Source organism: Calidris pugnax, unplaced genomic scaffold, assembly GCF_001431845.1.
Source record: "Calidris pugnax isolate Ruff unplaced genomic scaffold, ASM143184v1 scaffold70, whole genome shotgun sequence".
Lineage (NCBI taxonomy): Eukaryota > Metazoa > Chordata > Aves > Charadriiformes > Scolopacidae > Calidris > Calidris pugnax.
The window spans coordinates 934,718-962,440 of record NW_015090862.1 but is presented as its reverse complement, the minus strand read 5'-3'; the positions used below and the strand labels follow the sequence as shown (position 1 = coordinate 962,440).

Below are 27,723 nucleotides of genomic sequence, written 5' to 3'. Positions count from 1 at the left end.
GCAGCTCTTCTAAAAAAAAAAAAAAAAAAAAAAGGAAAAAAAAAGACTATTGTGTATGTGTGTACTTCTATTGTTTCCTATAGAACGTTCTGTGTGATTGCACATTTAAGCCTTGCCAGGATATATACTGATCACCTATATAAACATCCTAATGCACTGAAACCAGGAGACACGCTGCTTGCTGTAAGCAGCTCAGTAGGAAAAAAAAGCTGTGTAATTTCTAAGCACGTTGGCACGTGAAGTGTCACGGAATTGGCTGAACCTGACGTCAGCGAGACGAAGGCAAGTACTCCAACAGGAGCACTCAAATGGAACAAAATTGGGCCCTGTTTGTCCAATCCAAAAATCAACCACATTTTAAAGTCTGTTTTAAACATAGCCATAACTAAGCACAGAACTTTTGAGAATTAAACTGCAAATTAATTCAGCAGGCAATGCCTTTGGCCTTAAAAGTCATATCAGTATTAACCAAATTAAAATCTTACGTAAGCATTTTTCTTCCAAAAAGAAAATTTGACTTCTAAATGGATTTATTACTTCTAAGGATTAAAAGGACACCCTGTTGTCTCTGCCAGTAGTGTCCTCTAGTGGAGAAATGGGAGATACTCAGTAAACAAGAAAACAAGAGGCTGCGTCACCGAAACCACCCTGACAAGGAAAACACAAACACCTCTCCCTCACAAGCCTATACAAAAGCCTATAAAAGTTTGGCATCTTGACCAGCTTTTAATTACTATAATAGTGCTTAAACATAAATAACTTTTTAAAGCTTCAGTCAGACTGGGAAATGAATCAGTGAGGCTGTACACAATAATTGGTTGAGCATGCTAAAAAATACACAGATAACGTACCTGTGTGTATATGCATAAGATCATAAAATATAGACAATGTGGCTATAATTTGGGTAAAGTCACCAGCCCACGACTTAGGTAAATTCACTAAAACAGTAATTTTCACCCTTTTCCACATACAATGCCCTATGATGTTTTTTTCTGATTTAGTAAGAGGGTGACAGATAAACTGACACCTCCTGTGCTCTGCAGCCCTCAAGGTATCAGACTTCATGTATCATGTATCAGACTTTATGCTGGGTTTCTTCTAGAGGAGTAGTTACCCTTAACACTTCAGCTTAACTAACTAGTGACTCTACCTCTGCTACTGAAATGCTACTGCTACTATTCTATTCACAACTCCCAAAATCATCTATTATTGTCTACCTCTCTCCATCTCTTCCTTTTCCTACATAAAAGCCAACCAAAGTAATTTTGTGTAGAAAAAAATAAATCATCACTATTTTTTTTTGGACCACAGATTTTTGCCACCATCTCATTCTCAGCTGACCTTTTAATGCTCCAAATACAAGAATTATTAATTTTGAAAATATTACTCATTGCTCTGCCTGCTAACACTCCTGCTTTCTTTGGAGACACTGGTCAACCTTGCCTCTAAGGAGTCTGGCTGATTAACGGAAGTTAAACTTGGATCAATTATTTTTAGCCAAAATTTAGGTTAAATATTTGCTGCTTCCAATTCACTCTTGTCAGTTTTCTTCCATTATGAAATAGAAGCCCCAAACCTCAACCTATTGAATGGGTGCTTTAAAGCTAGTCTGATTTTTCCAGTGACATCATCTAGCATAAAATACACTACTTATTTATGTCACACTTGCTTAGCTTACAAATTCAAACTGCCTTCAAAAGTTTGATATCAAATCACAGTATCTTGTCTAATCCTCAAATCAACAATGATTATGTGCAGCCGTAATGTCACATCCAGTCCAAATATAATCAATAACAAGTTTAAAAAAAATCTTAAAATCATTATGGCCTTTCAGTTGGTCCAGAATTATATCCTTCAAAATAAAATCCAGCTGTTATATCCAGTGTCTTTCAATCCTCTCTGATGGCTACACTACTCTGCTACACCAGAAACATGCAGCCACCTATGTGCTCCAGCCAGCTTCACCAATTTTTGCAGCACCAAAATTAAACGTGTAAGAGTTTGGGAATCACAAGTCCCACTGTATTCTTAAATATACTTAAATAAGTAACAATATTGAGTATTTATAGCATAGAGTATTTGCTTCTAAAATCTATTTTGTCTGTATATACATGTCATATATATATTTATATACACATACACACACATATACACACACGGGGCAATTTTAAATCTCCGTAGAGACTTTTGAAGAAATTAATCATAAACAGTACAAAAGCTTACACATGTTCCGTTTGAGGTGGCTTTTGTTCCATACCTTAGTTCTTCAACAGTTTTTAAATTTTATTCTTTCGGTTTCCGATGATTCAGAGTTTGTACTAGTGTTACACATGTTCCGTTTGAGGTGGCTTTTGTTCCATACCTTAGTTCTTCAACAGTTTTTAAATTTTATTCTTTCGGTTTCTGATGATTCAGAGTTTGTACTAGTGGGGATGGGTGTGGGGGGGTGGAAATCAGGAGATGCTGGCCAGGCAGTCCAGTGTGCCTTCCAAAAACCGGCCTATTAATCTTCACGCTGGCTGTGGTCACCATCCCCACGGGCCTGACAGTTTAGAGAATAAAACATAAATACCAGGCCTGACCGGGCTGTTAAAGCCAGCCATTTCTGACAGTCTTTACAATGGGATAAACACTGTCTGTCTACAGTCCCCGTGTATTTGAAAGCTACGACAAACATTTTACTGAAATGTAAATAACTGACATCACGACTGCTGAAGCAGGAGGCTGAAAAATCTATCTAAAAATCCCAAAACCGAAAACATTGCCAAACACAAAACAAACCATTAATGGTCCCTGAGAGAGCATGGTTTAGAGTCATGAGCATCGAGATACTTTCTGAAAAAAAACCTTATTAAAACACTACAGTCAATTAATAGCTCAGAATCACACATTTTTCAGTTACAGAATTAAACCTTTTCCAAGGAAGCATATTTTTTCCCCTTGAAATCTGTTTCCAGTAAGAATATGCTTCTGAATTAGTAATAAAAACAAGTAATGTGAAATTTAGCCTACCAAAAAGCAGCTACTTTTAGATTTGTATGAAGAGAGCTGGTAAGTAACTGTAAGCACTGTGGGGACACAGCTACCCTCAAAACTGTACAAAATCATAGGAAGTTCTATGAACCTCAGAACCAGTGAAATCTTGTGCCTTGTGAGGGACGTGTGAGCCTCAGCTGTAACGTTTGCTTGGGCTGGGACATTTATAAAACCTCTATAATTCCCCAGCGGCTGCAGCCCCACTCCTGAGGAGCACAGCTGTAAGATCTCTATCAAATTGCTTAGTTAAAGGAATCTTCTAACTTGCCTTCTGATGAAGATCTTCAAACCAGTGGTCTGATGAGAAACATCACATAAAAATAATTCCAGTTAAGCAGATGAAGTGCTGCATTTGGATTCCAAAAATCGTGAGGTCCCCTCATGATCATATTGAACCTGTGTGTCATACTCTCGGTCAGAAGGACAGGAGGGAGACACATTAAGGGCTTGTCTAGATGTCAGTATGGTACAAATTTAACTAAAGTGATTTAACTGCAGTGTTTTCGCTGCAGCTGAGCCAGGTGAAAAGGCTACTGCCCTCAGCTGAGTGTCACTGCCCTTACTGAAGGCAGCATCCTGCCGCGTTCCTCAGAATAAGTTTCTGCTATCTCTGCCTACCCCACAACTACCAAAACCACCTAGAATACTTTAAACATTTAACAGTAGGACTTCTAAAACCTGGACTAAAAAAAACCCCAGCTCTCTAAAACCAAATTTTAGGAAGAACTTCAGGGAAGTGATGGCCCTTTAGGATGACTACCCGAGAGGCAGTAACCTCTGACCCAGGTCAGGTTCACGGCCTTAGAAATATCTACACACTTCAGTCGCTGTAACCTCTAATGTCTATGAAGTAGAAATGGTTTTGGTATTTTAATCAGTATATCTCACATCCATAGATTGAGGGGAAAAAAGATATAGAAGCATAAGCAGCTCTTGGTATTTTAATCAGTATATCTCACATCCACAGATTGAGGGGAAAAAAGATATATAAGCATATATAAGCAGCTTAAAATTGTATCTGTAGTCACACTAATAGGATATACAGCCTTAAATATACTGGTTTCTGACAGCATTCCCTACTACGGGACGTTTCTGTGAGTGCTCAAGTTCAACTTGAGCAGTTAATCGGGCATCCCTTGCACATCTGAAACACACTGCTGCCCTCCGTAATGGATGTGTAAAATCAGGCCCATCAAAGAATGAACATGCATAAAATCAAAAGAACTGTGGCAGAAAAACTGCTTTAGTCCTGCAGTTCCAAACATCAGCTCCTTAAGAGGGTACATGAGTTTTTCTTTTAGCATCAAAGGCCCATTCATGGGAGATCATAAACTGAGCGTTATCAGATCTTATTAAGAGCTTGAAGAGTCCCACATGACACTCAGCCAACACCAGGCCAGGGCTTTCTGGTAATAATTGCTTGCATTTTGCTGTTGTGTCTGTGCGTGTGTGCTTGTTTTTTTAAATATACTTTTAAACAAAGTAGAGGTGAAAGTGAATACAACTTCCTTCCAGGATTTCTGCCAGAAAGGATGAGAGACTGTGCAGAAAACTCCAGGACTGCCTTCCAACGACCCAGAGCACACCCACAGCAGCACCCTGGCAGTACCTGTTGTGGATACACCTCAGGGACAGAGTACCAGGCATATACACCCCTGTCCGCATTTGTGCCTCCTGCTCGATGGAACGACATTGTGGTTCATGTCTTTTTAGTTCCTTTTATGTTTATTTAATTAAAGTACATGTGAACCACAGGCTGTATGCAATTAATGGCCATACTCCTCGTCAGATGCTCAAAACCTGCATTTCAACTTGCTTGCTTACAAACACTTTTCTGGCACAGGGTGCAACACTTCGAGCTGTTGTAGAGGCTCATCCAAGCAAGCCAACACAGAGTTGTGTCTGGAGATCTAACGGCCCCTGGAAGCAAAGCAAAGCACCTCCTGTTTCAGTTATTAATACTCAAATCACACACTGGATTCCAAGTGAAAGCTGGTGATTTTGCTGTGCTGCACAGGGCACCAGCAGCAGCCTGTGAACTCTGTGTGAATGAGGAGCAGGTGAAGTGCTACAATAAACACACAAGACTTCAAAACCTACAGTGGCTAAACTGTATCTTTGTTTGTGAGACAGATTTCTCAATGTGACGATCTTGAGGATAAGCCAATCCAAAAACCTTTTCGTTTACATGAAACAAACTCTTCTTGCTGTATTGGTGAAATCACTTGGCCCCAAGTGCAGAATCTGCTTCTGTCCGGCAGAGGAGGAAGACAGGCAAAACAAAAACAACTTTACCACAATAATCACACAGTTGTGCCTCATCCTACAATGCTCTCACGTAATAAAATAAGTTCAAAAGTGAGAAAAAGCCTTAGTCATTACTATAACCCACAACAGGTGAAGACTAAGTCCAAAAGGAACTGTTAGTCTGATTGGATTCTACCTGAAAGCAAAACCCAGCGAGACAGGGCTGCCAGTCTCTCGTATGGGGCTTTTTTGTGATTCAAGTTTGCATAAAGAATACACTCCCACCCTTTAATGCTGATTTGATACAGTCATGGAATTTCTAATGAGCTGAAATACCTCTTCCTTCTGCTGAGAAACCTAATGGAATATATTTTTCTTACTTACTAACAGCAGTTCTGCATTTTATTTCACGGTTTGTAAAACAAATCTTTATTTTACTGGTGAAACTGCATAAATACATTTTTCAGTCAGTGTAAACTATTAAGAAAAGAAAAATCCAGTGTTTCACAGACTGAGAAGAGGGGTTTTTGGATCAATTTTGTTTTACCATACTTTTGCACGACTTCTTCTGAGCCTGAAGAATTTCTAGTAAGTGGTGAGGATCTATTGTAGTGAACTCTGTCCTCCCTCAGGGCAATTCTTTATTCAACCCAGGCCATTAGCAAGGGTAAATCAATGTTATCAGCTCACACACACTGACAGCTTGTGTGGTTCCCACTCCCTCATTCCTCCCCCCACATTATGGTATATTTTTATGCTCTCCAGGGAAATTCAATTAACAGTGTCAGTCTCCTCCTCTCAGTCGATGACTGACACCATCAAGATTCTTTTCACCGCCCATTGACATGTAAGATGTGTCTGCTGATTTCTTGACTTGCAAGTTAACAAGAGAATTACTATCCACTTCTATAAATGACTATGTCCGATCTGTGCCGTAAACACAGTGACAGCTATTGAAATCAATCTTTCTTGACCTTATTGATTAGGACACTCAGATATAATAACACTTCTTCATTGGCAGAGTAATGTTTTGGGGGTAAAAATCCAAATCAACAATTTGTGCCTATTAACACTATCAAATTCATCTCTTACTTCCCCACTGCAGACCCAACAAGCGGTAAAACGTTACAAACAATTAATGATTAACATTTAGCTGCAATTCATGTCTCATTTAAAACCATCTCAGAAAACACCTACTAATGAGAGACTGGATACAATGCCACTTCCCAGTAACAGTTTCCAATAATTATTTTGGTAACTTTCAAAACAGATAAATCTTTTTATAGTCTTCGTGCAACTATGCAATTTCTAGATTTTGAAGAAAGTAATTATTGAAAAATTAATTTGTTAACACAAGCACTGCAAAATTTGAAAATGTCACAACTCTTTCAAAAATGCAATTAAACTTGCTCAGCAGCTCAAAGCAACTAACAGAATACATGGCAGAACCCTACGCATCCCAGGCAGCATTTAGTATTTAAAAGCACATGATATTAGCAGTTGTGTTCCACATTGACTAAGCTGTGAAAAGCATCAAGCAGAGCTTTCTTCTTCACAGACACCAACTCTGAACCACAATGACGTAACCCCCTCCTCAGATTTTATTATAGTTTCTCTCAGAAATAATTTTCATGATTTCTTGATTACAGACATAAAAGAGAGGTATTTTCTAATGGTTAGAGAGAGAATAGAACATTATGTTCCAGCTGAAAACTCAAATACCGTGGTCCTAATGGAGCAAAAATATGCATTACAAGACACAAAAGCACTGTGGCATGAGACTGACCATGATGAAACAGTTAAAAAGATGCAAATGCTATGCTATCAATTAAAAAAATCCAACATGTACCATAAACCAAAACATGCTCTACAAACGTAGCACTTCAAAAAAAAAAATCAAAACAGAGAAATACCCCACGTATCTGAACAGCATACCTTCATCCCCCATCAAAGACCTACCCAAAAAACACAGGCTTTGTTGTAGTCCAACAGATTTGTGCTCCTCCAAAACTCAGCCACAACACCACAGGACGGCGGCTGTGACAGCAAAGCTGCCCCCAGTTCTTTACTCTGTTCTCTCCTAATTGCTTTTGCCCCGTACTGTAAAAGCTGTTTGTGTACGCACTATGAAATGGCCCAGGTTAAAAACAATCCTAATGAAAACCCAGTGGAAGTACAGCTTGTCGTTATCCAGATGATCTAGCATCAGCCAAGTGTGTTTTCAGCACTTCTGCAAAACTGCCTATAGAAAATCTGATGTCTAAATAAAAGCATTCACAGCTGCAACCACCACAGGAAAGTATAATGGCAGACACTGCTTGTTACACAGAGGTCATCAATACATGTTTAAAACACCCCCAAATCCAAACTGGTGATATTTGAGGGCAACAGAGTTTATAGACTAACCTTAAGTTATACAATAACAGTCACAATACCTCTTTTTCCAGAATGCGCGAGATCTCTCCTAAAGTCCTGTCCAGAGAAGAAACCTTGTTGTTCCCCAACGAACAGCTGTCCTGCATTTGGAGGTGCTTTAAGAGGTCTTTTGCTAATCGCTGTAACCTTCAACATTAAACAGAAAACAAAGAGCTATTAAAGCAAAAACTCTCCTGATCATATAAACTCTCATCTACGTAAAGAAACTCTGCTAACTGAATTTCAATAAAGCAAACATCAAAAGCTGTGTAAAAGTATTATTATCTATAATGAACAGCATGTAAAATACACAACACAGCAAGGAGATACAGTCAGCTTACAGTGTCTATGACATTTCACTATCCCCTTTTGCAGGGAAATGGCACAGAGATAGTGTGAACAACACACCCACAAAGGTGCTTCCTTACTAGCTACATGTTTGTTTCTGCTGTTGTTCAATAGAGTTAGTTTCTCCTGCTAGTTTTTGCCGTCTTCATTTTCAACACTGTTTCATCCTCCTTTTCCTCCATCATTCAATCCTTTCCGCCCACTTGGCTGAGCAGCTCACTCATGAGATGAGTAAGGGAAATAGAACAGCAGACGACTTGGCTAATTTCTTATAGGCATCATAAAAGAAATGGCTCTTTAGGATTATTTGAATAAGTGAAAAGTAATGACTTTGCAGACTACCTCAGAAAGGGCATGTTATTAATGAAGGTCAGTAATGAAGCCAAAATGCAGAGGTGGGAGAGATGCAGACACACGTGGCTTAGGATTCATTTCAATTTTACACACGTACATCTGGGCTATTGGCCGATGCTCTCCTGCTAGGCAGCGAGCAGAAATACCCCGTTCCAAGGCACCACTCATCTCATCCCGAGGACTACAAGAAAACAGTCAAAACACACTCTTCATGTATCCTTCTTTGCCCTGAATGTGAAGTCAGGAACTGGCTCAGATGTAGATGCCTTAAGGCAGATGATGGCAGAGGGGTTGGAACAAGATCATCTTTAGGGTTCCTTCCACCCAAACCATTCTGTGATTCTATTATACAAACACTGAAGAGTCCCTTTAACTGGAGGCTGAGAGAAGTAGGGAGGAAGCATCATCCAGCACTTGCCATGTGTTTGTCTACCATTGCCCTAATATCTGTGGCTGGCTGCTCTTACCAACGGGCTCCGCGTTTGGTGACCCTTTGGTTGGAGCTATTGAACAATCTGTACTGAAACTGGATGAAGCTGGTAACTGAGCAGGATGAGAGGGAAAACACAGCTATACAGGAAGGAAAAGACAGGGAAAGGGTAAACTGGATGAAGCTGGTAACTGAGCAGGATGAAAGGGAGAAAAACTGTTGTGACTAGAAACAAACACAGGTATATAGGACGGAAAAGATAGGGGAAGGGTATCAATGCTTACCATAAAATGGGAGATCATCAGGGTAAAAGGGCCTGAAAGCATTCACAAAATGACCACAGAGTAATGGCAAAGAGAAAATTACATTAAGTAGCCTGAGAGGCAAGAAAAGAGACAGAATATCTGGGGAATGTACCACAATAGTCATGTGTATTAAAAAAATGCAGAATCAGAATATTCACTTGCGACAAGAATAGAGTTTCTACCTTATCAGTAAGAAACAGTAAGAACTCCTCTACCTTTTCTTTGAAAAAATTACGAGGTTTGTTAAATGGTTTCAAGAAACTCTGAAAATACATATGTGTTTCTAAAGTACAAACAAAAATGATTTACAGAATTTTGTGTCTTGGATTTCTTATCATCTGGTCAGCTGAATCCACTAATACTCAGCCAGGATTTTTCTATGACAAGAAAAATAAAGGGAGATTACATCCTGATGAGATTTTCTGCACTGCTATTTCCTCTGTGGAAAATGAGGTTGGAGGAAACCTCTGTCTAACTCAGTAATCCACGAGCTAAAATGGGAAAGAAAATTAAAAGCTAAAATGCAAGTAACTGCAGGACTTGGACAGTAAATCAGATGACCACTAACTCTGCCGAGCATAAGGCAGCACCAGTGAAAAGTGGAATTGCTGCAGGGCAGGAAGATGATCACGAAGCAGAATACTTCAGGTATTCTCACAGAATGTGCTCGGGAATGGTATTGCCTTGGCAATATCCTAAGGCATCAAGCAAAAATAAAGACTTTTTCTCTTCAAAACGTCTACCAAATCCCACCATTAAAGCATATATAAAGCACTGAAAAATCCCACCAAACTATATTGTAACTTCATCTGAGAGAAGACAGCGAGACGGGTTTCCATTTGCTTCTTTTAACATCAGAGGAATGGAATTCAACCAGGATTAACCACAGAGGCTAAAGAAAGGGACTTTCCTAATCTACTTCAGGCATCAGCATACAAAATGTATACGGTTTATTAAAAGGACTCAAAAAGAAAACAATCATATTATATTGTTACTTCTGTTGACAAATTGTCTTTCTTTCTCCTCAGTCTATAAAGATGCTACGTAAGTTAAATGTTCAGTTTCTATCCTCCGTTTTAAAAAAAACCAGCTGTGCAACACATGAACTCTCAAGGGAAAGCTCCTAGCTTCCTATTTCTTCTAAAAGTCTTTCTGGACAATTTTACCAATATTCAAACTTTCTAAGTACGTGTTCAACATCATAAGAGTAAAAACCATGAAGAATAGATTTTCAGTTCTACTGCATTAAAGAATTACCTCTTACATCCTCATATCCTACCATATGTTGGTGATCTGCCAAATAAAGGTAAGGTATGTTATGTGATCACATGAGGAAGAGAAGGGAAAGAAAAACTCTTTCCTCCCACTGAGTTAACCTTGGAGAAATTATTTTAATTTAACATTCTTTATACTGACTTCTTGGCAGTGTCAGAGAAAGAAGAATAATATTAGGACTGTTTCAAAGGACTAGAAATCTATGCAAGATGACTGGTGCTTGGATATAGAATTTATCATTGTTATGAGCAGATTTGGAAGGAGGGAACTCTCTGTACGTGTTGGACTCCTTGTACACTCCTTGTGTGCACTGTATGTTAATAGAGGATGGTATCAACACCTGATCCAGTGACTATATGGAAATACTGCTGAGTCCAAATCCAAACAATTATTTAATCTTCATTTTGTCCCCCAATTTGCATTCCTCCAATGCTTACTGTGCTGTAGAGGGAACGATAAATAACTGAAAATTTACTGGGATAAATAAAAAGGGAAAGTTAACATTAACATCTTTTTATCTAAAGTTATTTATGCCTCACTAATTAAGATTTTAGTATTGCCCACAAACAGATAATTCAGAATGCAGAAGAAATATCAAAAAGGACATAAGGCACTGATTGGTCTTGGCACATTACCATAACGTAAACTTTAATAAATAGTATGTTCAGCAAATACAAATGTTATCTGATCTTCTTGCACTGCAAATGGGTAAATGAGGGATATTCATATTAGACGTCTATACAGCAAACATACAAACAAAACTAAACCAAAGTATTGTATGAATTAAGGATTTCTATTTAGCATGGGCTAAATATTTTTAGCAAGTTTAATATATTTTATAAGCTAAAGGAAAAAGATCTCCGTATTTTTAGGCCTCATTTCATCTCTAGAAAAAAAAGCCTGAAAATAGTAACATCAATGTATTTCAGCACTTCCACATTCAAATCCATGATTTCTTGGCGACACACTGAGCGCATGCAAGGAAGGGTTGGTGGGACTGGGCAGGGCGCTGGATCCTGTGCAGTTCCTGTGTGGAAGGAGCAGTTACTCCTCCCGGACGTTCCTGCCGGGGGTGGCCGGCCGCCAGCCGGACACACAGCCCCGATTCTTCCCCCTGCAGCCTGTGCCCAGGGAGAACTGAGAAACTCTGTGGCAGCTCCTGCCCGGCCCAAAACAGGGACTTATGCTGGATCCTCTTAAAGCAACGTGCAGCCCCTGCACTACTCCCTGCTGCCTCCAGTTTGACCCCCTGCAGTAAAATTACTATACATGGTGGCACCTGTGGTATACTCTGACCCCTCTGGGTGCAAAATGGAAAACACCGTTCTACATCTTGACACTCACAGATAGGAAACATCTAAATCTGCAGCTCCACACACCTTTAGTTTTTGAAGTCGAGGCTAGCTGAAAAATAATGAAAAATCCCTACCAAGATTATTTACTGAATTTATTTATTTGAATTCCGGTAAGAATGCTCTAGCCTGCTCTAGCCATTTTCTGGAGATGAAAACCACCATCTACCCAATCTTAAAACAGGTATTCATCTTTTTTTTTTAATTTAATTGTGTAAGAATGCTCTAGCCTGCTCTAGCCATTCTCTGAAGATGAAATCCACCATCCATGCAATCATAAAACAGGTATTCATCTTTTTTTTTTAAAGTTTAATCAAATTTTATTTTATTATATTTACACTTCAGCTCTTCTATAGTTCATATAACTGTTTGGAACATCAATTTTGCACAAATATATATTTACACTTCAGCTCTTCTATAGTTCATTGTAACTGTTTGGAAACTCAATTTTGCACAAATACTTCCAGCTGCAGAGATTGTCTGATTTTTTTCCCAGTAATCAGTATTTTGGTATAATATCTTACACCTGGCCTAACTGGACCCTAACCTACACCACCAAGAAAACCTAGAAGATAAGTTTATCCTGTGAATGCACTGATACACCATAAGGGAAACAAGAAAGAACTCTATTATTAAAGGTATTTCACTTGGGGGCTGTGCAAGAACAAACTTCACATTACATTCCCATCTTTTCTCCAGCAGACTCTTACAGGAAACAATTTTTCATTTCCTAACTCTCCTCTTTTTGTGCTGCAGTCCCTTTCAGGATAATAGTGGTTCCCATTTCCATACCATCTGAAATGTCCTTTTATATGGTTTTAAAAAGATGGTAAGTAAACAAAGAATACGTGAAAAACAATTCCTTCTTGCATGAGGAGAGACTAGTTAAAGTATTAGATTAGAGGTTTTGTGGGTTTTTTCCTGCAATCCTGCTAACCCCCTTTAGGCATATGGCAATCTTTCACTTCCTTACTTTCCCTGCTTGTGTTAGAGGATGACAATTACACTTTGCTACCTGCAGATTGCTTTAACACTGAAATATACCACCTTTGGATTAGAAGATACTAAGTAGATGTAAATAACACTATCATTTTGTGAATGTTTTCCTTCCCTTTTTAAAATGTGCTCTGACACCCAAGAATGCTGCAAACAGAAAGAGCCATCACTGACACACCTTTTGACAGGCTGAATTAAACTGGACACTAAATTATATACAGATCAGTTCCCAGAGAATACAAATGAATAGTACAAATCCATCAAGAGTCCACCAGCATTTATAAAATGACCTAAGTGCCACCAGTGACCAACCAGTCAATGCAGAGTGGAGAGAGGCCACGGAGCAAGAGCCTGGCTGCTCCCTAGTCCTCTTCCTTAAAAGTCCCTTCCACCAGCATTTATAAAATGACCTAAGTGCCACCAGTGACCAACCAGTCAATGCAGAGTGGAGAGAGGCCACGGAGCAAGAGCCTGGCTGCTCCCAGGTGAGAATGTCCCTAGTCCTCTTCCTTAAAAGTCCCACTTGTCACATGGAAAGAGTTCAGAGAGCAAAATACCTAACAAATAAGGCAGTAGTTGGAATTACACCCAGCCACCCTCCCCCCTAAATAAGGGACACTTTTTTCTTACAAAACAAAAAAAAAGTGTTACAGACATCTAAAACTCCTGTTTCTAAAATAAAACTACTTAGAGCCTTTCACAATCCCACTCAGGAGTCTCTACTCTGAAACCAAAAAAAGGCATACATACCACATCTATCAAAGCAGAATAAACCCTGTCTGCTTATTGGTATTAGTGTATTACCAATGTCAAGCTCAGAAAGCACTTGGATCAGTGCTTCCTTAGTGCAAAAAGTTTTATAAATCTGCAAACCATGAACTAACAAGAACTACTGAAACAATCCATCAGCTGCAGCAGGAAATCAGTGGTCTCAGAATATTAAGGTGGCTTAATCTTAAAGGTGATCTAAAAAGGCTTTTTACCTGCCAAAGACTAATTCTGGGTTCTGTCTTTCTTCTGTAACAACTGACAACATGACTAAGAACTAAAATCAGATAAGAAATTGCATTCCATAAATGGTTTTAGTTGTTTGCAAAGACACAATCAATTTGAGAGGAGGGAGTAAAGAAATGTGACATAAGCAAGGAAGCACAAGAGAAAGTTATATTTAACGATTTAATTCTAAAACACATTTGCTGCTGTTAAGCAAATTAATAAATCTACCAATTGTGTCACATTTTACATGGAATTAAAAAAAAAAAAACCTCTTTTCATTTTTAAATTCCACAGCCCACTAAGCTAAAAAGTATTTTCTGTTCATTAGCATAGTTCCACTCCAACCTGAATACCTCAAACCTTCCTTTGGAATAAACAAAAAGTACTGGCCTTTGTTTTGACACAAAGAGCACATTTAGCACTCTCAGGTTTTACCCATTTCATTCTGTGACTTGACTTTTCTCAGTAACTTCGCAGATCTCCCAGGAGCATATGCAGGGTAGCTGGTAAGACTCCTAGTTTTGGCAAGAGTTTGCTGTCTCTCAGCCAGGTACAGTAGCTGTTAATATCAGCTCATAGCACTGTACACCACGTTCTGGCTAAAAAGGCAATGCTCTATTTTCATAGCTTCTCAATGTAATAGTATTTCAGTGAAGATCTACTACTTCTTTCAGCTGACTCCTCTTCCTACTGTTCTTAGTTAAGTAGGATCCTGAATTTAGTTCTGTTCAAAAGGTGTTTTTCTATTAATTTTCCTGTACTAAGAATGTGTTTTTCCACATAAACAGATATGATCTGGGCTAACACTCTTGCCCCAAGAAATTTCTTGTTCTCTTGTTCTTTAAAGGGACAGATAAAATTACCCTTCCTTATCTTCCTTCAATTTTTTAATGGACTGTGTAAACAAATTTTAATAAACTGGACGTCTGGTTGACTCACAGATAGTCCTCCCTTCCTTCTTAAATGTCAGTTCATACCTGAGCTCCCATTGCAATCTCCTCAATATCAAAGAAGCCTGCAAACATTTGAGCCCTGACAGTAGGTAAAAAGTTGTATCACTCTGGAAATAGCAATACCTATGATATCTGAAACTATGTTCTAAAAATTTAGATGTAAGCATGTGCTAGATCACTAGATTTCTACATGAAGACTGCAAAAAGAATCTCCCAGATCTGTGATGAGAGGGAGCTGCACAGTGGCCATCACATCAGTTCACACATAAAGGGTACAGCCCTAACGAGGTTATAAAGGAGAAAAATAAGCAAGCAAATGGAACAGACGATTCTGCCAGAAAGCACGCTGGCATTTCATTAAGTAAAGAAAAATTAAAATGGTAAATTCAGGATCAGTCAAGAGATTCCAAAAAAATACAGTAAGATCATCAATCTGAGCTTCGGTTGCACTGTCACTGAGACACAGCCGACCAAACCACATCACCAATAATCACAAGCCAGAAAGAAACTACATTGGAAGCACTACAGCTTATCAATATTTTCAGAATCACTCAAACGCCCCACATTTCTACTTTCTGACACCTAGACCCTCATTTTTATTTGCTGGTAGCAAAGAAAAGCAAAACACAGGAGCTACAAATCTAAAAGTCTTCATCTGCCATGAAACTAATCTTGAAAATTGAAGTGCTGATTATTAGGAAACAAAGCCAACAACAGAACCTTCTTTCCCAATGTGTTTATGCAGGTGTGCCATCTGCTGGAGATGTTTCATTTTCTTATGTCAAACCTCAGTGATGGATTTTTATTATTTTAAAATACATACTGAGGTTCAACAGCAGGTTTTCAAACTACTGAAAGGACTCTGTGAAAGGTAAGGCATCCAGGCTAGTTGTACATCCAACCAAGGAAGCCAAACAGCAAGGACCTGAACAATCAACAGTAACTGGTAAAAAATGCTACCTTCAAGTGTATCAGCAATTTCGGAGTGATAGAAGCAACCACTAAACATATAGGATTTGGTACAGGTTATTACCTCAGTCTGAAGACAAATATCCCCAACCTGGAAAGCAGTTGCAGTTTTAGGATGAAGGTATTTGAATCCAGCTGCTAAGACACCACAACCTCTTGACTGACCTGACACAGCACAACTGTAAGAAAGGCACGTCATGTGCCCACTAGCCCGTTTAACTTTGATCTGTAAATTGGTGTCTCAGAAATATTAAGAAAAGGACAAGAATATAATAATAATAGTCTTTACTAATCCCTTTCTTGTCACCATTTTCAGTTTAGGAATCTCTTGGGCTGGATGCAGGAATGAACTGCAGTAATGCAGGTCAACTTTTAGCTCTGGGTGATTTCTGTCAATGAGCTCCGATTGCACACCACATGGAGAATCACTGTCTTTGGTTTCTTTTGAACCTGGTTCCATCTTCATTCTGTGCTCCCTCATTCTGGTACAAGGAAGGACAACCACCAACCAGCACCCACACCATTTGTCCATGCGATTTATGACCTTGGAGATCTCTGTGATATATCCCTATTACAACTTCCTCCCATTATCAGATTTCTCTCCAGAATGAGGAGTACTAGTTTACTTAATCCCTAATACAGAAGTTATATCAAAAATTATTGCTGATTTCCTTTCCTGCCTTCTTTGAATTTGTAACAATTCTAGCATATCCTGAGATGAAGAACCAGAACTGCACATAGTATTCAAAAGATGTACACAGGCATTTGTACATAATGACATTCTGGTTTTGCTCCCCTCTAAAAAAAATTAACAAAGGTTTTCCTTTACCTGCTAAGAGTACTGAGTGGATATTTTCTTGGAACTTACCTATCACTGCTGTAAGTTCAAAGCCCACACTTTCTATGTGAAGATATAATTGAGCTCTGCCTTCCCCCTCCATTGTGTAGCACTTAATATATGCAGGATTTCACCTGTCATTTTACTGTGGAGTCACTCACTCTTTTCAAAACTATCGTTCAGTACAAGTTTGTGTCCCTACCATCCTGAATATCTTCGCATCATCACCATCAAACTGTGTCACCTCACTGCTTGCCCTCTTTTTCCAAGTCCCTTGTGAGAACGTTGAACATCATTGGACTACAGAACTCTACCGGTAACCTCCCAATTCTGCAAGGTCTGATCATATACTCCATTTCTTTTCAGTTTTTAACTAATTTTCTGATACTACAGCTGTATAGTTTCTTTCAAAAGCTTTGGTTAGAAACCTTGTCAAAAACTTTTTGGAAATCCAAATATTCTGCATATTTTGCCAACCTGTTTCAGTGGAATCAGAAAACAAAAGCCAAACAATTTTAATTTTTAAACTAAGGGGGAGGAATTTGTCAGCAGTACTAGGTCTTGCTTTAATCTCACCATGCACTGTTTTCACCTGTGTCTTATCCTAGACAATTAAAAGGTCTATTCTTTAAAAGGCTCAATGCCTCAAAGCCATGCTTTCACCATAGGAACCTCTGTTTCTGACCAAATGGAGGCCAAACATAACATTTCCTGTCCCAAAACTCCAGTGCTGAATTTTCAGCATCAGTCTTGAAGTACAAAGCTGGAACTTTGTTGCTTCCAGGTAAGAAAAGGACAAGCATATGTTCTCCTTACTATTGCATTTTACATGTTTTAACATATACAGTGCTCTCAGAAAAAAATGCATTTATAGAGTCTGACCTTTTGTATTAGAAACTGATCTGTAACTGAAGATGGCAACATACCCCATATTGAGTGGGAACCTTACCACACCTGCTCCACCGGAAATGTCAGAAGCACTTCCGCTACAGAAAGGGGGGGAAAACAAATTTGTATCTAAAATATATAAAGTTAAATGCTTACTTGGCTTTAAACGGGGAATCAGAGACAGCATTTTTTGCTTCCATCAAACTCTCATATTCCTTTGCCCTGAAGGAGAAAATATTTATTATTATTGACTGTTGTCTAAAGAGTACAATATGTAAGACCAGCAAGATAATTCTAACCTTTGGCCTTTTTTTCTTTTTCATAGAAAAAGTCATAACCCATACTGATGCTTAACTACTAGCTGGTACCCACTTACGATTAACATTACTACTTGAGAATAATATCAGTGCACAAATGGTGTATTTAAGTTGACTTTCCAAATGGTAGAAAATGGTACAAGTGATATACACACAACTGCAGTAACCTACCATTCATTATAAAGCCACCACATTCATCTGATGAAAATATTAGTTATTTAGACATGCAGTGCAAACCAGAAAATTACTACATCACAGAGATTATAATTAACATATAAATAATTTGTTATATTTACAGGTTCAGGAGTATTTTTTATGTAATGAATGACTATTGTAACATAATCAACCTTGTTAGGCATAAAACATAGAAGTAAATACTTCCACGACTGAGTGTTTTACTGCTGGACACAGAAACACAAACCTCTTTAGTTCCTTAAAAGTATTATTTACACTGGCCATATGCCAAAAAGTAGGAAGAGGGAGACAGGAGGTTTTTTTCCCCTACTGCTTGTTTTGAGTCCAGCCAGCCTGTGCCAAAAAGGTGACAATCATCCTCAGCTCATCACCCAGACCAGGATGTGCAGTGGTAATCCCGTAACCTCGGATAATGACACACACACACAAAGTAAAACTAATCTAGACACTACAGGGATGCAGAAAAATTCAGTTCTCAGAGTCCTGCGATGAAGAAACATCCAACATGCAGTAAGAGGATTTAGCTATTAAAAAAATCTAATCCATTAAAATTGCTCTTTTGAGTTTGATTCTGAAATGAAGACGTCACAGATGCAACACGGATCTCTAGGGCTTCAGGGAGATCTGCTGTTGAAGCCTCCTGAGGTTGTGTTCTCAGATGAACGAGGGACAACATCATTCGTGGCTTGGAAAATTCTTCCAAAAAAACCTACAGGGATGCAGAAAAATTCAGTTCTCAAACAGGCTGGACACAGAAACACAAACCTCTTTAGTTCCTTAAAAGTATTATTTACACTGGCCATATGCCAAAAAGTAGGAAGAGGGAGACAGGAGGTTTTTTTCCCCTACTGCTTGTTTTGAGTCCAGCCAGCCTGTGCCAAAAAGGTGACAATCATCCTCAGCTCATCACCCAGACCAGGATGTGCAGTGGTAATCCCGTAACCTCGGATAATGACACACACACACAAAGTAAAACTAATCTAGACACTACAGGGATGCAGAAAAATTCAGTTCTCAGAGTCCTGCGATGAAGAAACATCCAACATGCAGTAAGAGGATTTAGCTATTAAAAAAATCTAATCCATTAAAATTGCTCTTTTGAGTTTGATTCTGAAATGAAGACGTCACAGATGCAACACGGATCTCTAGGGCTTCAGGGAGATCTGCTGTTGAAGCCTCCTGAGGTTGTGTTCTCAGATGAACGAGGGACAACATCATTCGTGGCTTGGAAAATTCTTCCAAAAAAACCATACACACACCTGAAAGAAACTTATTGGCACATTGGACTAAACCTGCCATGTGACTTGTCTCCCTCTACCAAGAGCAGGTATACAAAACCCTAGAGGAAAGTGCCACAAGCACCTCAGGACAGCAGCAGGAAAAAAAAAAAAAAAGCCTCAGGGCAGCTTTCACCCATAAAAATGGTATTTCTTATTAATTTTAAGGGTATTCTGAATATTAGCTGCTGTCAGTTGACATTCTTGCCAACTTTACAGATGTCCAATTCTTTTTTCCAAATCTAAGTTATGACAGTATCTTCCAATGGGAAATGTGGTTCACTACTGCACTGCAAAAAAATGATTTAGTAAAGATTTAATTCCTGTTATTTCTCTCAGACACATACGCTAAATGTTTCTTTACATTTTTTGTTCAGCCAAGTGGATCAAGCTTTCCAAAGCGACCCAAATTTTCCCTTGGCTTGCTTAACCTATACAACTTATGGTACACGCAAATATTGTTACATTACCACTAGCTCTGATTTGTGGATCATTAATAAAGCTATTAATCACAACTGAATTCAGTATTAAACATGAAGGTGAGATTCCTTTATTAACCTTTTGCCTTCTTTCCTGCCTCTTCGCCAGAAACAACACATTTTCAGCTTGGAGTTTTTGTACAGACGAGTCAGTCAAACATGAATAATCACCGAAAATATCTAAATGAATATTGCTAAATGAAGATGACTGGAGTGCTTTAAACCCATTGCAAAGCATCCCTCAACTGGACATACTTCCCAGCTGGAAACTGCACCTCTGCTGCTGGAGCTTTCATCAAGCCTCCTTTCCCATGTGGGTACTGCAGTATTCTTCTGCTAGCAGCACATACATGTTTAACCTGAGATAATTTACTTAGCAATATATCAGTTGTTGCTATAGCACCAGCTTAATGGCTTAGGGTTATAAATATAATTAATAAGACTAACAAAACTTCTCAACATATCTAATAACCCATTGATCACAATTTGTCCCCTCGTTCACCTTTGCCCTTCATTGCTTTGATATTGTAATAGTGATTTAAGATCTAGAAACTCAGGAGCGCAACAGGAATCTGTTTGGATGCAGTTATTTTTTTTCAAGTTTAAAATATAAATGTATAATTTCAAGTCTTAAGGCATAAGGCGGTTTGTTATAACTATTTCTTTTTCTAGAGAAGAGCAATAGTTGCAAATATGTATTAAAACATAGCTTGTAGATATTCTGCTAACACCTGTGAAACTGTGAATTATTGACATCAAATGCTCTTCGCTTTCAAACTATCCTCAATAAATTAATAATTAAGTTACTTTATCTATATATTCCACCTAAGTTTTGAGCTGATTTTGAGCAGTAAACTTCCAGCCAACTGGGGGTCTAAGGTACATCAGTACTGTCCAGACTGCTGGGCAAGCATGGTAAATATTACCTAAATTATTTAATTTTGTATGTCGTATTTTAATTCTGAAGTTATTGCTTAAATTGCTTTAGCCACATAACTTAAGATAATCCTCCTTCATTTTCTGAACATGGAAAACCTCCCCACCTTAACAGTAATAAGCTTAGATGCAGGACCATCCAGGCAGTATTTGTCATTACTGTGCCCATTACTATTACTCAAGTGTCAATTACAGTAACTGTAGGAGACTGGCAAGACTTGCATGGTTAAACTTAATTCCCCCCCCATCAATTTTTTTTTTTGTTTGAAATTCCATGGAACAGCCCTTGCTTCATACTGCTACTGTACATTTTTATTTGTCAGTTTTTCATGTTAATATTAAAGAACACATGGTGAAAACTTCAATTTAAGTCTCAGTTATCTTCAAGGACAGTAATCTCATTGAAAAGTTTAGTCACTCTTTAAAATTAAAAAAAAGCTTAACGAACATGAATTTCATGTCTTGCCAATATAACTCCTCTTAGATTTTGAAACTTTCACTGTATTTTTCAACAGTATATCACCTTTTAAAACAATGCCCCTTTATTACTCTTTTAATTATAATTTTTTATGATGAAAAAGCTGACTCACCCAAGTCTGACACATGAGAACTCAAAAGGTTCTGAAAAAGTTTTTCAACTATCAGTGCCAATAACAAATTATTATCTGAGCTTGTATTCCTAGGTCTGACAAATCTTTGACAAATTCAACAGAAGCAGCTCTTCAGAAAAAATTAAAATTGGACCCAACACCTGCATTAAATCAACAGGTAATATTAATAACACTGCATCTTGAGCAATCAGAAACCTGGAGGAGTACGTTATCCAGTTCCAACAGTGTGCTCTCATGTGGTATTCAGATAATGGATTTGCTCATCCAATAAGGAAAACAATCAGAAACAGTAATAGACTGTAAAAATACTGTGGTTTTGAACACTAATGTGCCATTATTAGCACTATTATGAGTTAATAAAGCACCTAATTTTTACTGTCACTCTAAAAATCCATTCAGGTGTTTTTCTCTTATTTGTTACCCTTCTTCCTTAAAAAAAAGGCAGGGAAAATACGTAACTATGATTCCTACCTTCTCAGAACTATTTCTAGAGATGAATGTAAAAATATGTTACAATATTCACTTAAGTATTAACCTCAGCTGGGGACTATTCAGCTATAAAGACTGGCACTGTCAGTTCATGATATAATGATGTCCTGCACATCGTACTGATTTGCAGATGTCACTTTTTAGACTAATAACAAATTGCAGGTCTGACAACTCACTTTCCATTTTAAGATAATTTTAACTTTCTTTTTGTTGTGACAGGCAACAAAAAATGATTAAATTTAGTCATGGGATTTGACACTACAGCAGGCTGACTTCTATTTGTTGATTACTATTGATTTTCTTTGATACTTCATTTAAAAATCAATAGCCAGAAAGAAAAATAGGCATGGTTTACACAAATTTAAACATGCTATTGTATGCTAGAAGAGGCTACAGTTTTGGCAGAGCACTGGCATCCAATTATGAGAAAAGCTCTTAACAGGTGAAACCAAGGGCTCCAGATCGATATTCAGTTTTCTTTCTCAATCAGAGAAAGTGGCCATAAATTAGGCTCATCAGTGTTATTTTCAAGACACTCCCAAAGCAAATAATTTTTAAATTTTTTTCCAGCCTTCCACTGCACTCATACTAAAGGACAAAAGGTAAAGTTTAGGACAAAACTTAAGGAAGAAAATTAAGAAGAAATTTGTACTACCTGGAGTTCATCCGTGCCTTTAACTTTTTGGCTTTCTTTTTAGTTTTTTGTTTCTCCTCTCCATCTTTTAATGGTTCCACGGGAACAGAACTCTCAATCACAATATCCACAATGTACTTTTTTAATGACAGGTGCTCCTGTAGAAAATATTGAAATAGTATTAAATCTCACAGTATGTGATAGACATTATAGAATATCTTCCCAGGAAACAACAGGGGTAAATATTTAACAAAAGGTTAAATAATGAAGAAAAATTTAAAAAGAATTTTTGGGGAAGAGATTTTTTTAACCCTGGAGAGAACACATTATAGGTATTTCATAATAAGGGAGAATAATTCTTGAGAGAAGTAAAGGAGAATAGATGTTGTCCCTCATTTTCAAGAAGCTGTTACTTAACAAGTATGAATTCCAAGTTGACATCCTCTCTTTTCTCCAAGCTGCCCTTTGCAGCTACATGAAACCAATGCCCTGCTCTATCAACATCACTCATTATATTAAACGTACTCATTCTGGTTTATGACTTCAATTCTTCATGATAATCTAAACTTGTCTTAACTTTTGTTAAAATACATTGAAACTATTTACTACTTACAACATTACCGTTTCTTTATGGGATTATTACTTTTCCTCTCACATTAACAGATTTGCATTGAAGTAAAAGATTGGTAAAATGTCAATTGCCCACAGAAGGAACGCTTTCATAATGAAATAGTGCAGTTTTTATACAATGGCATGCAAAAAAAGGGAATGTGACTACACCATGTGATTTTAAATAAATTATTTGTTTCAAGATTTTTAAAACAGTATTACAAAAAATATCCTGTTTCCTCAGAGGTACTTTCAGTGAAAGTATAGACTACCCCAACACAAGCAAGGTCTACTCTTAAAATAAATATTTATTATTTAGAGATAAATGACCAACAAAGCTATTGCCCTAAAGCTGTTCTCAACTGTGATTGACCCGTGCTATCAATGTAGGTGCTTGTGACAATTCCAATGACCACTGGACTACCCAGAAACTACAAGTGCAAAGAAACCCAGCCCAAAAACCAAAACCAAACGAACTGCCAAAAAACCCACAACTGCTAAACTGCTGACCACTTGATTTCAACAACCAAGAAGGATTTATACTCCAGTGTCCCTTTTAAACTTATTTTTCAATTTAACTTTGCATTGCTGAATCACAGAATTGTCCAGGTTGGAAGGGACCTTTAAGATCATCTAGTCCAACCATCAACCTGACTCTGATAAAAACCATCACTAAACCATGTCTCTAAGCACTATGGCAACCCGGCTTTTAAATATCTCCAGGGATGGTGCCTCAACCACCTCCCTGGGCAGCCCATTCCAAGGCTTAATAACCCTTTCCGTGGAAAAATTTTTCCTAATATCCAACCTGAACCTCCCCTGGGGCAACTTGAGGCCGTTTCCTCTTGTCCCATTGCCTGTTCCTTGGGAGAAGAGAGCGACCCCCCCTGGCTACACCCTCCTTTCAGGGAGTTGGAGAGAGTGAGAAGGTCTCCCCTCAGCTTCTTTTCTCCAGACTGAACACCCCCAGCTCCCTCAGCCTCTCCTCATAAGACTCACTCTCCAGGCCCCTCACCAGCTCCGTTGCCCTTCTCTGGACCTGGTCCAGCCCCTCAATGTCTTTTTTTGTGGTGAGGGGCCCAAAACTGGACACAGCCCTCCAGGTGGGGCCTCATCAGCACCGAGTACGGGGGAACGATCACCTCCTGGGTCCTACTCACCACACCGCTCCTGACACAGGTCAGGATGCTGTTTGCCTTCTTGGCCAAAATTTAATTAATTACTTTTACTGAATTTAACCTCTTCCGAACTCTCAATGTATTTCAGTCCCTTTCTTGTCAGTGAAAGAAACTTACACAAATTTAATCGACAGTTTTAAAAGTGACACACTTAAACCACTACAACGCCCATCATTAGTCTACTTTGGTTGAAAAACACATGTAATCTGATGTTCTGCATAACACTGGAAAGTCCTTCTACTACAACAGAAGCCTAACAGAGACGTTCACACTATTGAATTCTCTCACACAAACACCTCGAAGCAGCAAGTGGACACCAGATCTCCATATTGCATTACGGCTGCTTGCGGAACTACCAACTGTTCATTTTACAAATAACAATAAACAAATAGTTTAATGCCAGTTATTAGAATGCCTTTACCCCATTTCTAATATACCAAGGTTTATACTTGTTTTCTTACAGAATACTGAACACATCACAAAGTGTAGGTCACCATTGCTTATTAGGATAATTTATCCTGGAAAATTATTAGTGCCACAATCAGATGTGATTACTCCTTTCCTTTTAGTAAGTATCCTTAAAATTTAAAGGTGAAGTGTTAAAAAATTTATAGACAATATTTTCCAGAAAATAACCTATATTTTCATTCACTTATTCAGGAAAATTGTATGCCTGTTGAAAACAAAATAAATCTCTGTGAAATTTCCTGGAAAAAGACCATTTAGTTTTTATAAAGCATTGCTGAATGATATAACCTAGCAATATATATTTGGTCAAAATAGTAATTGAAATCTCTATCTTAAATCATATGAATGCAAAATGAATACTGAATTAATATCAGACATAAGAAATCAAGCATAATAACCTAAGCAAATTCTAAAAGCACAGCTGACTTTAACTTTGTTACACTGTCTGCACCGGGTAACTCCCAGGACACCTGAGCTTTTTTTCCTTAATGTGTTGGTCCAAGTGGTTCAAGCCATGGATATTGCTATATCCATATGTAACCTAATCCTAACGGCTTTGGTAAGCATTTCCCCCCCTCCCTTAATGGTATCCATTTAATTTTAGCAAGAAATGCTTAAAGGAAAACTTTCTTAAGGTATCTCAAAAGGCTGACCGCTTTGAGCATGATTTAGTAGTACAAGACCAGCAAAATATCCCAGGTTTTGATGAGTTAGTTCTTGACCAACCTGTAGCAGCACTAGAACATAAACCATCCCAGGGTTGGTTGTGAAACCCCAGCTCATTTTTGTCTCCTCCTCAACACTCACTAAAAAACAGCTTATCCCACTGAAAATCAGCTTTTCCCTTAAACTTTCTTTTTTTTAAAAAAAAGAGAAACCTGACTATAAGGCTATAACTTCACAGGAAACTGATGGCTTCGAGTTCTTCAATGTTCAGAAAGGCCCTCCTCAGAACAGCCTATGACATTATTCCTGCTTTGCTACCAAGCCTCAGGGGACTTAAACAGAGCTGTTTTGGGATGCTCTGTTATTAAATAAAAAAAGAAAAAATAATTATTTTGGTGGGATTTGATAAGTACATCCCTGCTTTCCCAGCTGAACTTGTATGCCCCAGCACTGTAATTTACCATTAGTTTACCTCATGTCTTGTGAGATGAGCACTAGTAATATACCAAATTAACACAAACTGCTAATATAGTTCTACGTCTGGTCAACACTGAAACTGTTTTTTTGGTTCAGCAGATCTTCAAACTGCTTGCTATAATCTTCCAAGTGACAGCAGTGCAAAATGAAGGTCACGCTGCACTTTGGAACAGACCCCACCTTACGGAAGGAGCAGACCATCTCCATCCAAGGTGCCAGCAGCCTCCTGTCCTCCCACCGTGCGACCGCAACGGCACACAAGGGAGACAAAGCCTTGTATCTCCTTAGCAGCCACTCGTCTCTTTTTTCCTAATCCTATCTGTGGGGTGGCAGATGACTCCAAGAGAACTCCAGGGTTGAACAAGCACATTCATCTCCCAGCCCGTGAGGGCCAGAAGAGGTCGTGCTGTCAATAGCGCACAGGACGGTTTCAAACCATTTGTTCACATGAACTCGAGCGCCTTCATGAATGATGTTTCTCAGAGTTCTCAGCTTTCACGTGTGGCAGTTTGGATTAATATCAGGCTTCATACACACAGCTCATTAAAGTAGGAGTTGAGTAATAACACCCCGTGTCACAAAAAGAGTCACTTTTTGAAGGCAGAGATCAAAGTGCAGGATTAGCACAGCAGCAGATCGACACCACTCAGGTGTGAAACAAGTAGAACCAAGAGCTTGGTATTGAATGACAAGTGACACCTGAAGAGAGCTGCTGCTACGGTATGGACAGCACAAGTAAAATAGCTATTCCCAAGTTTTATCAAGCTCCTACTAGTTATCTGAAAATATAAAGGTTTTTAAATCCACCGAGTCACACTGACCAATCCTTCAAATGATTCAATTCCTGAGTAATTTCACTTGGACTCCAGGGGCTGGACAGGTTACCGCGCCACCGCTGAATCGGTGCAGTGTTCAGACAGTGAACTTGCTTCATCTTCTGAATGCTTTGATTTAAGCAGTAATGAAATTACTGAATCTCAGGTTTTTAGATTTCTAATAAAGGCAAGTAACTGGGTAATCTAGTCACCTCTTCCTGAAAGCCCTTTACTTTTTCTGATTATTTCTATATAAGTAAACGCTAAATGCAGTAGGAATTATTAAGACTAATGCTCCCCTCTCCATAGAGGCATCCCGGGGTTTGTTTTTATGACAATGTGAAGGGGCATTACTGGCCTGATTCTGTGTTACGCTGGATAGATTCTGCCTGATATTCATCCAAATCCTCAGATACTAGTAACCCATCAGATCTTTGGAGACATTAGGCCATTGTGAACGCAAAGCATTAGTAAATAAAGGCTCTTTTCTAATTAAAGCTTCTGTTATTAAGGCCTATCTTCACACCTACCAAAGCTGTTCATGGCAGTTTCAGTTGCTATACCAGCAATCTCCATTTGAGCCACACAATTTCTCAAAAGCTTTGTTTTAAAGACTTACACATGACAAAAGACTCACGTAGGACAAACCCAACAACACTGCTAACGCAATACTTTTTATCTCAGGACTGAAATAGCCCCAGCTGTGACGGTCGTTACGGATCAGATTTCTGCCATCATTTTTCATACTCGATAACTCAGCCTTTAAGCTGCCCAGCTGAGATAACTGTGGCACAAAATAAGCTATCAACTTTCCCGGAGACGGCAGAATCTGTGCCAGAGAGAGCAGTCAGTCGGTACGACACCGCGACGTACAGCTGCAAAATACAGACACCAGAACTGAATGCTGATACGTTTCCTCACCATCACCTGAGTCAGTCGGTACGACACCGCGACGTACAGCTGCAAAATACAGACACCAGAACTGGATGCTGATACGTTTCCTCACCATCTATATCCCTCTCTGTATTCCCAGATGGTGATGGCTCAGTGATGCGTTAGAGCAGAAATACTCCTGCTATTTCTCTCCAGTGTTATTTACATGCACTCACCAAAACTAAAGGTTGTTTTGAACACTCACAAGGTTTGCTCAACCTCCTGCTCAGAGGGAGA

The 27,723-nt window shown here is 38.6% G+C and overlaps 1 protein-coding gene across 1 annotated transcript in view; it reads right to left on the bottom strand.

Moving 5' to 3' along the window:
* Positions 1-27,723, bottom strand: part of SCAPER (S-phase cyclin A-associated protein in the ER) — a 183,964-nt gene that overhangs the window by 83,958 nt on the left and 72,283 nt on the right. The window contains exons 21-23 of the mRNA XM_014944728.1: positions 22,362-22,498; positions 17,559-17,624; positions 7,719-7,845 (exon numbers count right to left, since the gene is read on the bottom strand). Coding sequence (XP_014800214.1) covers positions 7,719-7,845; positions 17,559-17,624; positions 22,362-22,498 — 330 coding nt within the window. The remainder of the gene's footprint in view (positions 1-7,718; positions 7,846-17,558; positions 17,625-22,361; positions 22,499-27,723) is intronic.